This window comes from Theobroma cacao, chromosome 7, assembly GCF_053813885.1.
Source record: "Theobroma cacao isolate CCN51 chromosome 7, ASM5381388v1, whole genome shotgun sequence".
NCBI classification, from domain to species: domain Eukaryota; kingdom Viridiplantae; phylum Streptophyta; class Magnoliopsida; order Malvales; family Malvaceae; genus Theobroma; species Theobroma cacao.
Window position 1 is genome coordinate 5,027,055 of NC_142645.1, and position 13,712 is coordinate 5,040,766.

Sequence of the window (13,712 nt, forward strand, 5' to 3'; positions counted from 1 at the left end):
CCACATTTAACCCTCTGGCATAGCTTAGAAATAAAACCATAATTAACTCCAGTGACATGGGTCAAAAGTATATCAAAAGCAACCATTGGCCGCACTATTTTGTAACCGATGGTGTTGTTGAGAAATTGATCTCTAATCACAAAATACATGTTGACATGGCCAATATTTAACCCCCATTGGTAGGGTTAGAGCACAACCATACTAGAAGATAAAACATAAACATATATTTTAAATTACCCAAATTTCATAAAATAATGCATTCACCCTCTCAAAACATATCTCATGCATATCAAGAATATAATTGTTTTAAACTAAATATTGACAAAGATAGTCATATATGCATACATTGATGAAAATCATGTTTCAGAACAAAATTGAAATTATATTTCAAAAATCAACATAAAGATCATATTTACTTGCTTATATTAGCATGCTCACCCGATTTAACAAACCATAAGACAATATATCATATACAAGCACAAAAATCACATTGAGGCTAATTTTAGAGTGGGAAAACACTGAAGGAATATTAGTCACTTACCTAATTGTCAAGTTCACTATTAAGTAGCAATTCAGAAAATCCTGTTAGTATCGTTGCTTTCTTGAATAGATTTTTTCCTTTTTCTGCCTTCTTTTTCTTCTCTCGAATTAGTTTCTCTCAAATGGTCTTTTTTTTTTTACTATTTTTCTTTAATGTGATAATGAAAACTAACTTAAAAACCCCTTCTTCTATACTTTCTTTATTAATAAACCCAAAGGTCATATCTACAATTATAAAAAGTTAGACTTATATTTTATTTATTTATTTAGTGTAGACTATAACTTAGTACGTACTAATTTTTTTACACAATTAATTAAGTAAACAAAATTTTTTAGGGGTATTACATACTCCCCCACTTAAAAGAATTTGGTCCTCAAATTAAAAATTCAATAAACTTCAAGTCTTGTCAACTTTTAAGCAAATATTACATACATTCCTCCTCTAAAAGAATTTGTCTTCGTAATCTAAAAATATTGCAATGAATCTTCACATGATCTTTTACGCAGGAACCAAATTCAACATAATTATAAATCTAAATATTATATAGCTAACTAATTAGACATCTCAAAACTTGAAATCTCAATTCTTATCCAAGGCAAGATGCAATTAGTAAAGTACAAAACTTTTTTAGAACTCCATAAACTCCAAACATGCAAATTCAAAGATTTCAATGTTGTCTTGACAACAAACTTGTTATGACCTAAATTTCGGGCCATGACCAGCGCATGGGCCCAATGGACGTAGTCCACTAAGCCCAAGCAAGCCTACTATTTATCTTGCTCATTACTCCATTAAATATTGCTAAGTCACATTTTATAACTTTGGATCAAAATGGTGATGGACATTGCCAACTCGTACTGGCGCTACTTATTTAAAATATACATACATTATCTACATCATTTATTCTAATAATTTACATTGGGTTTACCTATACACAATAAAAAAAAGAGTACTCGACTTTCAACGGAGAGACTCGGACGAATATACAACTACTGAATGTCGAGACACCTACCAAGAGTCGAATGTATGAAGACACCTCGACTTAGCTACCAGCTGTCTGGTGATCTGAAAACATGAAGTTGAAAACGGTGAGTATAAACCCAGTGAGTGAACAAGGAAGGAAACAAGCAACAGTAAGGGAAGATTTAAAAATCATGATGCACTTATTTCAAAACAATGCAATTTAATTTAGTGCTTATCAAAAGCCCTCAAGAAACCCCTACCATTAAATCACTTAATGTAAAGGGTCCATGCTCGACTATGGTACCAAAGAAGTGGAAAATAGCGCGACAATCGATCAAGATACTAAGCGAAACAGAAGGTTTTTCGTTGCAGCAAGATTCAAGCCATAAAACACAAACTTTCTCGCTGCAGCGAGAACCATGTCTAGTGAAACCCTTGAAACTCAAAGGTTTCTCACTGCAGGAAGAATGAATCTCGCTGCAGTGAGAACAGAGCAACAAGAGAAAAGTTTCCCCTCACTCAATAAAAAGCCATCCTGCTAAACCAACAAAATCAACATAAAGCACATGAAAATTCTCAAAGTGCAATGTATCAAATTTCACATACATTTCAATCATATATCATATTCATGAGCCTTCATTTCATAAGTATAGATATGCATAATTACATAGATAAACATCAATATCATCATAATCATACCCGACTCATGTGCATCCCCCCACATCGTGCACATAGCCGGTGCCATCGTATGCATCCTCCCACATAGTGCACAGTCAGTGCCATCGTGTACATCCCCCCACATCGTGCACACAGACACTATCATCATAATCACACTTGGCTCATGTACATCCCCCCCACATCATGCACATAGCCGGCGCCATCGTGTGCATCCCCCCACATCGTGCACAGTCAGTGCCATCGTGTACATCCCCACACATCATGCACACGGGCACTATCATCATCCACCTCCCTCACTACGCCATCACTAGCATGTGCATTTCCCCACATTGTGCACAGTCAGTGTTATAATCATCATACACAATATGAATTATCATGCACACCACACACACACACACACATATATATACACCACCAAAATGTAATAGTGCATAAATCCATAACCAATCACATTTCACATCATAAAGGCAATTTTCAAAAGCTTGTTCCCAAGGCACTTGTTTTTAGGAAAAGCTAGATAAACCATTCAAATGTTTGTGCAATTTTATTCATATTCCCAAAACAAGTTTTGAAACGCAGTTCACTCACCAGTAGTAGTTGAGTCTTTAGCCAACTCGAACCTCCCTAATGGTCCAATTGGGATAATGGGGCTTCGTTGGAACCTACCATCAAATTAATATCACCATAATGTCAATTCATACTTATAAACCCTAAAAGCTACCCCTTAGCTAGCTTTCAATTGCCATTTTAAATGGCTATCTATTCCCACTATCCTAGTCACAATAGAGTCAATACACAATCTCAACAATAAACCCACAATTCAATCACTAAACATTATCAACACTTAAAACCCAATGCTAATTTACTACTCACCTTGATAGTTTAGTAAACTTTGAATTTCTTTCCAACAATTCCCAAGCTATTATAGAGCTTTTTCTCTCTTTCTCTCTCTAAACACTTAGCTAGTGAGAGAAAATATGGAAACAAGATTTTTCAAGGGTTTTAAAGAGAGAGAGTGGAAGAGCATAAGGATTTATGAAAGGATGTACCAAAAGCATGAAAATTTAAGCTAATTTGAAAGAGGTTATAAAGCTTGGTATCAAGCTTCCATGGAGGATGGAAGCAGCGTGAAAAGGAAAAGAAGGAGAAGATGAAAGCTGCTGGAAAAGTATGTGAGAAGCTGCTGGAAGCAAGATGCTTATAGCCCAAGCTTATCCAATTCACTTAGAAATTATGAAAATGCCCTTTAGCAAGTTAACTCGTTTTTCTCCCATCCTTTGTGCAATCTTTTTATTTTTTTTGACACTAGGACAAGGTCCACAATGATCTAAACTACTCGGGTTTACGAAAACTTAAAATTTTGACTCGAGATGCAAAATGACCATTTTACCCTTTTTGTTTCCCTCTATTTTAACTTAGTCCTCCCATCACTCATTTAACTCTAATTTCCCTCTATTACTTTCTTCTACACATGCACAAAACAAGGTATGAAGTTTGTACTCCAACGCGGTGTCATCATAATATTTAAAATATTTACTTGCTCGCGTTATCTTTACTTAATAAAGATACGCGACCCCATTAACGTCATTTTTTTCCAAAATTCTTTCATTCTTTTTCTCCTCCACTTAGATTGACCATATACTCCTTCTTCATGAAAATTTTTGACACTGAACAAAATATTAATTGTCACGACCCGGAACTCCTATCGAACCCGTGACAACCGCTGCAACGTCCCGATAAGCACTCATTACCCCGAATACCGATCGAAACCCCGCAAGGCTTAGCATCAACTTCCGCATCTCCCCGGTGAGCGACAGTTATTAAATCTCGCATTTCAAGAAATCATAAGTTGTTTCCAACTCAAAACAATAAAATATTATTTTCTAGCTCACAGGGGTATTTTTGTCATTTTTTTTGAAATTTCGAAATCTGTAAAAATGTAATATGTAAGTGGAAACACATATTTCATGATTTAAATTAAATTTTGAAGTCTAAAACATTCGTTTAAAGTAAAATTATAGCTATTTGAATATAATAAAAATATTAAATAAAATATTCTATTTTCTTAAAACACAATATTTTCAAAGTCTTCCTAAAATAATTTTTGTAGCGTAAGAGTAAAATAAATCTATTCATATAGTAATAAAGATAATTAAAGTATGAAATTTCGTTTACAGTGACACGTGGGCCCCCAACTAACCAAGAAGGTGTAGAGCCACGAACCCTTACTTCTTATGATGCAACTCCGAGATTAACTCTCGTCTTAATCAACTATCAACAAACTGTCTTGAGCCTGAAAAATGGACAGGAAGAGGGGTGAGATTAAATAATCCTAGTGAGTAAACAATTACCATCAAAAGCATCGAAAGCCGAGTAGATGGAGACAATATAAAAATGTTACATCTCAATAATGTTCATAACATAAAATTCGTTTCAATCTATACCAAATAATTTCTTTTCATCAAAATTTCCCGGCTTATGAATTTCTTAAACTTGGCCCTTGCTAGAATCATTCTCGCGGGTACCTTCGTCAAGGTATCCCACTGAGACCGCCAAGGCTGTTCAATGACCCATACCCATAAACATGTTTTCACATCTGACACACAGCCGTTCCTTGGCGTTGGCTGAGTCTCACTCTCACGTGGTGGCCCGAACGTGAGGTGCACTCAAATCATACCTCAAGAGATACTTCACCCAACATCTCCCCCCGGAGGTAAATATATAATTGAGTTACCGTGCCCCTCTCATAGGCAGTCCACGGAAACCCCCACCACTGTAGTGACCGTGAGGTGCATTCAAATCTTACCTCAGGAGATATTTCATCCAACATCTCCCCCCGGAGGTAAATATATAACTGGGTTATCGTGCTCCTCTCATAGGCAGTCCAAGGAAATCCCCACCACTACAGTGACCGTTTAATATACCACCAGACCCATGAAAATTCCAATAGCATAATATGGCGAATAAAATATAATTCATTCTACCGAAACCAATCCAAAACTGTTCATATATTTCATGCCAACCCCAAAAATTTAGCCATCATGCTACCATAGTGTCATAAGCCCCAATTTCAATAACATATAAAATCATAAATTTCAACACAGTCTCCATATACTCAATTTTTCCAAAACAATATTTGATTTCAAAACCAATATAAATCTCATTTTTATTAAAAAATATTTTAATTGGAAAATATAATATTTTATAATTTAAATTCACCATTCAATAAAAGCATCAAACAAGTATAATTACTCTAGATATTTAAGACGATAAATTGTCCACTCACAGTTCTAGGAGTCGATGTACTCCTAATCCCAGTCTCCAAGCACAATTTATGTACTTTTACCAGTGTAATTTGCTTACCACATATCCACAATGTACAATACATAATTCACCACATCAATGCTTGACCATTATAAAATCAATTCAGGCTCGGTATATATGGATGATATGGTATGCAACCTATCCGACTACCGCTTAAATGCGGTGCTGACCTAATTCGGCCTATTACCCGATTAAATCGATATACGCGTCCGTTTAAACTCCACATTAATTTTTTTTAGTTTCTATACCACAATTGCACCCAAATTGACTTAACGTCCTTCAGGGTGGTGCAAATTATCAGTCTCAGTAGCAAATTACGAAAATACCCCTAGTGGGTAAAAATTCGTATTTTTGCTCCGAAAATTTCCATTATTTTTCTAGACTCGTAATTCATCATTATTCATCATAATTCCTCAAATAAACATCAAGATCATCAGCCAATATTCTCCTAGAAAATTCAGCCAATAATGGTAATTGAGGAAAATGAATTCTTTTCTTGTTGTTTTGTTTCTAAATATGCTAAACTAACTTAAAACACTAACATAGTTCAAAATCAAATTAATCTAACAACTTTCTCTCTCTAAACCCATATGATCAGATTTGAATCCATCATCAAAACACATAATTTAACCATGAAAAATAAGGAGAAATGCATGGAAATGATAAATCTTAAGCTAAGCTTGAAAAATCATATCTTTAAACACTTGATTCCTTGAAAAATCACACTTTTTCTTTGAATTTTCTCACTCTAGGGTTTGTTCTTATTTCTCTCTCTCTCCTGCTGGTTTTGGCTGACCATCCCAATGAAGAATTCAGGAATTTTCAAGCCTTTTAATAGGCTTAATAAAATATTATTATTTTATTTACCTTTTGAATTTTTATTATTTTATTTTTTTCTAACCATCCTTTTTACTTTATTTTTCTACCACTCAATCCTCTTCACTTATCCATGTCTTCCATGAAATTCTAGACTTTTTCAAAGTTTTGGTAGAGTAAATTTTTAAAAATTACACTTTTGCCCCCGTAAAGTGAAAAATTACATTTTTACCCAAAAAAATTGAAAAATTACCCATAAACATATTTTTCATCCCTTATACTCATACCATTCTTCAATTTGTCAAATGTGATCTAAATTCTCTCAAAATCTCAAATTTTGTTCGCGGGTGGAAAAATTACAATTTTGCCCATAGATAGTGAAAATTCTGGTTTGACTCCGAATTGATCCTCGAACTCCTAATTACCATTTTGAGTCATCCCTGAACTGTAAAACTCTTAATTTCACCTTAAAATTCCTATTTGAACTAGTTCGAGGCTTAATCGACTTAATGATACCATTAGGAGCAATATCGTCTTTTAACGATTTCTCGAACATCCTAATATATAAACATTCTATCAAGCATGTGAATGACATTATAATTATTTTACAAAGCAGGGTTTGACATTAATATTTTAATATTATTTTATTAATAAAATATTATTTTATTTCAAAAATTTCCTCTTACCTCCTCTTGTCTCCTTGGCACCCAACATATCTTATTATGCCTATTTAGACCTTAAAATACCATAAAACCTTCTTCTACATGACGTTTTTTCTAAGTCTAGAAATGCATGTTTGCTTAATTACTTGCAACTTGAAAGGTCTTGGTTTTAGTCATAGTCTTACGGTCTAGTAGTGTACAAGGAAATCATTTTTAGATGTTACTTTATGATAGAATCAAATGTAAAGTTCCCTGATTTTTTGGGTAACAAAGAATTTTAACATCTTGGATTTACCGGAGTAGTTGGGATCTCTACATTAAGCTAAAGATGTTTCCATCATGTTAGTTAAAGATACTTCCATCATGTTAGTTCGTAGTCTCTGTCACGATCGATGAATAATTCCAAGGTCAATCGAGCCAAAGTCTTGCCTAGAAGCCTGGAGTTTAATGCTGTTTAGAATGTTCAATCAAATGGCGTCTATTCTTATCTTCTAAGCAAAAAGCTTTCAGACTATACATCCATGGACATGGATATCCTTTCTTTCAGTGCTTGTTTCCTCATCATCTTCTCAAAAGCTTCCAACGCACTCGACAAGATTTCTCCTACTGAACCACTCATTGATGGCAAGACCTTGGTCTCTAGTGATGGAAGCTTTATATTGGGTTTCTTCACTCCGGGGAGTTCTAAGAATCGTTACTTGGGAATTTGGTACAATAACATCCCCATGCAAACTGTGGTTTGGGTTGCAAACAGGATAAACCCGATAAATGACACCACTGGCTTGCTGAGGATAGAAACCACTGGCAGAGTCGTGCTTCTAGGTCAGAACCAAACAACTGTTTGGTCAACTAATTCCACAAAAGCAGCTCAGAATCCGATTCTGCAGCTCCTGGATTCAGGCAATCTTGTTGTTAGAAATGGAAACGATGGTAATTTAGAGAACTACTTTTGGCAAAGCTTTGATCATCCAACTGATACAATGTTACCCGGGATGAAGATTGGTTGGGACCTGAGAACTGGTTTAAATCGAAGACTAGTAGCATGGAAGAACTCAGATGATCCATCTCTTGGGGACCTTACTTATGGGGTGGAGCTCCAAGGCAATCCAGAAATGGTGCTGCGGAAAGGCTCAGAAAAGTACCATCGCAGTGGCCTATGGAATGGCGATGGATTTAGTGGCGCGACAAATCACAGATCAAATCCGGTCTATGATTACAACTTTGTCTGGAATGAGGAGGAGGTGTACTACACATATTACCTCAAAAATAAATTGGTGAAGTCAAGGTTAGTTTTGAACCAAACTGAAAAGTTAAGACAGCGGTACACATGGAACCTAGAAACTCAAACTTGGGATTGGTATTCCAACTTGCCAAGCGATTATTGTGACAGATATGGACTTTGTGGTGCAAATGGGAACTGCGATAATTCCACGCTTCCAGCTTGCCGATGTTTGAAAGCGTTCAGGCCCAAATCGCTTGAAAGATGGAACTCCTTAGACTGGTCTGAAGGGTGTATACACAATAAGCCATTAAACTGCCAAAGCGGAGATGGATTTATTAGAATTGAGAGGGTGAAAACGCCAGATGCCTCACATTCTTGGGTGAGCAAAAGTATGAATCTCGAGGAATGCAAGGCGAGGTGCTTGCAGAACTGTTCTTGTATGGCATACACTAATGCAGATATTAGAGGAGGAGGTAGCGGCTGCGCCATGTGGTTTGGTGATCTAATTGATATTAAACAATGTCCATCAGCTGGCCAGGATCTTTACATCAGAGTCTCTGCTTCAGAAGCAGGTATCAGTTTAAAATCGCAACATATTCTTGTTACAGCTTGTGATCAGGGGCGGAGCCTCAAACAGTTTGACCTCCCAGAATTTTAAAATTTTTTTATATTGTAAAATTTTTTAAAATTTTTTAATATATTCTCTTCATGGTCTTTAAATAATTTTTTATTTAATAATTAATACAAATAAAAAATAATAAAAAATATCCCACATGCTTTATTTAATTTTAAACTTTTTTATTTTTTAAATTTATATTATTATTTATATTTATATTTTTTATATTATTTGCTTATATGTTCTAAATTTTTATAGATTTGTTTTTTCAAATTTCTACAAACCATCAATCATATTCTTTTTTTTTTTGTTATGTCATATGTAAGTTTTATCTTCTACTTATTATATTTGACTTTTTTTTTACTATGTGAATTTTATTTTTCATGATTTTAATTTTTAAAATTAATAAATTATTATACAATTTTCAAATATAAGTTGTAGTGATGCACTGTTGCTTAAAATTTTATTAATATATCATTTTTTGATTAATCTTAATTATGTAAGAGGAAATTATCTTGAGTATATATGTTTTATATGCTTTACGTTTTATATTTAGTTAAAAAAATTTTTCTTGAATATATAGTTTTTGAATAATCTTAATTATATAAGAAGAAATTATTAATCTTATATATCGTATTTAATTATTTATATTTTATGCATTATAGTTTCATGTTTAGTATTATAAGTTTAAATAGAAATAAAAAAGAATATTGCATGTTGAATGTATTAATTTGATTTTTCAAGTTTGATTAAAGTATAAGTAAGTTGAAAACAACTAACAAATACTTTAAAAGAAAAAATACAAATCGTCTAAATGATTCTCCTACACTTGAGCCATCAAGTCTTAATACTTCAACTCATGAATAAAAGCCATATGAATCAAAATGTCCAATACTCAATCTTAAAAAAATAGATTTTTTTAATATATAAATTTTAATTGATGAATTTGAATTTAGAAAATATAATCGAGCACAACTTTCTTAAAAAACTATTATAAGTCTTTTTTTTATTTACATGTTATATAAAATTATTTTTTATTAACAATTTTATGATTATTGATTAAATTCAATATATTAATTTTTAAAATTTTTAACTTTTCTTTGTCTGTTTCTAAACCCTTAACAAAAATTGATTAACTCCGCCCCTACTTGTGATAATTTCTTTTGAAAATTGTTTAATTATATTTGTGCTCCTTCATCAATATTGATCATCAGAACTGAACAACAAGCCTAAGGCGAAGCTGGCTGTGATAATTGCAACACCAATTTCTTTGTTCTTGGGGATTCTTGTAGTCATTTATTACATCCGGAGAAGGAGAAAATTAGAAGGTAACATCGACTATGGTCCTCATGAAGCGGGGGAAAGTTGGTATTTGATACAAATACCGAAATCATTTTTGCTCACAGCAGCGCTATCAAATCCCTGCCCTGTTTTCAAGAAAACAGTAATTCTGACATTTGCCATTTCACTTATATTCCTTATCAAATTTGATAATAGATGGTTTTCAATTTTGTTTTATGATCTGACAAAAGAGGGAGTCCATCAACAATCGGTTGGATATTTTTTGTTTTAGTGTTCAGAAGAAGCATACAGCCTTTTTTCTTCTATCTAAATCTATCAATATGCATAAGAAAGCATATTTCTATGTTGAATGCTAGCCTATTTTCACTACTGTTTCAGATGAAGCTGAAGAAAGGGATGAAATGGATCAAATGAACCAAGGCCAGAGTGAAGATATGGACCTTGCTGTATTCCAGCTAGGTACGATAGCCAGAGCTACTGATAATTTTTGTCTTGATAACAAGCTAGGTGAAGGAGGTTTTGGACCTGTTTATAAGGTAAAGTTGACAGCATATTACTGAAGTGATCTCAAGTACAGAGAATTCATTTTTATTGAAAGCTCATCAAAATGTTCTTATTCTCCAGGGCACACTTGCAAATGGACAAGAAATTGCTGTGAAAAGACTTTCAAAGAGTTCCGGACAAGGATTGAACGAGTTTAAAACTGAAGTAAAGTTGATTGCCAAACTTCAGCATCGGAATCTTGTAAGGCTTCTTGGGTGCTGCATTCATGGAGAGGAGAAAATGCTGGTTTATGAATACATGCCTAACAGAAGTCTTGACTCATTTATTTTTGGTCAGCAACCTTTCAATTCTATATTTTCTGCTCTCGGCTTGTGAAATAGTTTTCTTTTGCTGTTTCAAAAGGTCAAATAGATACAGAATTAACATGAATGCAGTACTTGACAGATCAAAGAAGATGCAAAGTATTAGATTGGCCCAAGCGTTTCCAAATTATCTGTGGGATTGCTAGGGGACTACTCTACCTTCATCAAGATTCCAGATTAAGGATTATTCATAGAGATCTGAAAGCTAGTAATGTTCTGCTTGATAGTGAGATGAACCCAAAAATTTCAGATTTTGGCACGGCCAGAACTTTTGGAGGAGACCAGACTGAAGCCAATACAAACAGAGTGGTTGGAACTTAGTAAGTCTACTTTTTCTGCAAATTTGATCTATAGATCCCCATGAAAATACATACTTTTATCTGACAATGTCCTGCAGCGGTTATATGGCACCAGAATATGCTATCGATGGCCTGTTTTCAGTAAAATCAGATGTTTTTAGCTTTGGCATACTGTTGTTGGAGATGATTAGTGGAAGAAAGAATAGAGGATTCTATCATCAAAAGCAAAGTGGCAACCTTATTGAACGTGTAAGCCTTTTTGTCATTATCTTTTGTTACTTATCTTCAACTGACAAATTGTAGAAATTTCTCTAATAAAAGAGAAAAATAAACTACGAAGAAAGTGAATCTCAGAAAAGGTAAAAAACAGGCGAGCAAAAATAATGAGGAAAACCAGAAGTTAGGAAGAGAAGCACCCACCCATTTTTCATATTTCATATATAAAGAAAGTAGCAAACAAAACCGACCACACAATTCGGTATTGGAGAATGAAATGCTGAGGAATAACAGCTAAGCACAGGATGCCAGACTTGGAATTCTGTGTCTTGCAACGGACACTACAATGGTTCTGAAAAATAGTCAAACTACCAGACAAAAAAAAATTGTGGCCTTTTAGCCTTACACGGACCAAATAAAACGACACAGTAAAATGGCATTTAGCCAAAGTACAAGAAACAATAAAACGACAAGCCTATATTGGTTTCATAAGTCATTAAACCAATAGCTGAAATGTCACCGTATATTTCTCCTTCCTTTTTTCAACAAGTTGTTGATTTGGCACCCAATTTCTTCTTCTTCTTCTTCTTTACCAGATGGAATTACAGAACTTTTAACACAAATGATAAATGAATTTCATGTTGCTGCAGGCATGGAGATTATGGAAAGAAGGAAGACCTTTGGATCTTGCTGATGATTTCTTGGCAGAGACTGGCAATCTATCACAGGTGTTACGATGCATGCACATTAGCCTTTTATGTGTACAACAGCATCCTGAGGAAAGGCCAAGCATGTCATCCGTGCTTCTGATGTTGGGAAGTGAAAACGAATTGCCGCTGCCTGAACAACCTGGTTTTTGGCATCACAAGAGTCCTTTTGAAGCAGATTCTGCATCCGGTAACTATGGATCATCTTCGATAAACGAAATAAGTCTATCACTATTCCAGGCTCGATAGAGGCTGATATGCTTCATTAAATCTATTATGCTCCAAACTATCAGTAATGATCCCAATCCCATATTTGGGTCATGTGCTTTTAACGCAAATGTTGGCGAGAAATGTTTCAAAAATAAAGAATGCAATCAAGTACAAATAGTTGTGTTCTGTTTATTCCATGGATAGATAGATTGAAGGACCAAACTGCAGCTCCATACAGTTGACATATACAAATTCAATGCAATCTCATCATTTACAAGTTGTTGACTTATCTTGTTTGCTGCTGCATTTATGTAAAATCAAGAGCCACCTAATCTTGTCAGCTTGAAAAATAATAATTGTAATGCATGATGAGCCCATCTTTCCCCTCAACATGAGTGTTAATTAGTGTGATAAATGAATCAACAAACTAATTTCATTGTCTTTATATCATTCTGTGCATAATCAAGCCTTTGTTATCAACAACAAGAAAAGATCATTCATAACTGTGATTCCGCAGTTCCTTTACTTAAATCCAGAAGTGAATTTAGTACCATGAGATTGTAAGCTCTTTTTGGGGCACAAACGAATGAACTTCACATACAAGATTAGTCAAGCTAACTAGCAATTAGATCATTAACAGAGGCTACAGATTCCGTGTTGAAAGAAGCCGACGGGGTCTTCAACAAAGATATGTTGCAGTTTAAGCCTGTAGAGTTTCCATCTTCATCTTTGGTTATGGCTTTACGGGGGCTTCAAAAGGCGCTGGAAGACGTGTTGTTGAGGCTGTGAGGGCGCCGCAAAACAAAAAGACAAGGGTGGAGCGCGCTGATTGTACGCGACTAACAGCTGATACGAGGTTGGCTTTGTCTTGTTCCAGACAAAGATTGGTGGGCCCAACACGTTTGCAATAATATGATTAAGAAGTGGCACTAGCAAATTTAGGAACGGGCCTAAATCATCTTTTGTAAATGGCGAAGACATGCTTAATGGGTTTGTAGTGGACTAGCAATTTTCTAGTGGACTTTTAGTGGATCAAGAAATGTCCTGATGGGCTTTCATTGGACAACAAATATTGCTGTAGTGAGTTTGTCAACGATTTCTCTTTTTTTTTTTTTGGAACGAATTTATTTATATTTTAGAGTCTGTTTGGTAATTACAAAATAATTTATTACAACACCCGATCAATTAAGTTGTTGATTAGTATATGATCTCCATCTCAAAATGAGTAAGACTCGAATCTTTTTTTTTTAAATACAAAAAAAAAAATTATTACGGAAATTTTTTTTCTTG

The 13,712-nt window shown here is 34.4% G+C and overlaps 1 protein-coding gene across 3 annotated transcripts; it reads left to right on the top strand.

Moving 5' to 3' along the window:
* The first annotated feature begins 7,431 nt into the window (after positions 1 to 7,431).
* LOC108662947 (G-type lectin S-receptor-like serine/threonine-protein kinase SD1-1) lies at positions 7,432 to 12,699 on the top strand. Of its 3 annotated transcripts, XM_088808098.1 has the most exons (7): positions 7,432 to 8,778; positions 10,037 to 10,150; positions 10,503 to 10,660; positions 10,749 to 10,959; positions 11,073 to 11,310; positions 11,388 to 11,538; positions 12,156 to 12,699. In XM_088808098.1, exons 1-7 carry the CDS (start codon positions 7,506 to 7,508, stop codon positions 12,459 to 12,461), a joined length of 2,451 nt encoding a protein of 816 aa, XP_088664224.1. In that variant the 5' UTR covers positions 7,432 to 7,505; the 3' UTR covers positions 12,462 to 12,699. The 3 variants fall into 3 exon arrangements, with proteins under 3 accessions (XP_088664224.1, XP_088664225.1, XP_088664226.1); XM_088808099.1 differs by lacking the exon at positions 10,037 to 10,150 and having other exon boundaries at positions 7,433 to 8,778; XM_088808100.1 differs by lacking the exons at positions 7,432 to 8,778; positions 10,037 to 10,150 and adding an exon at positions 10,249 to 10,266.
* Positions 12,700 to 13,712: the final 1,013 nt, after the last annotated feature.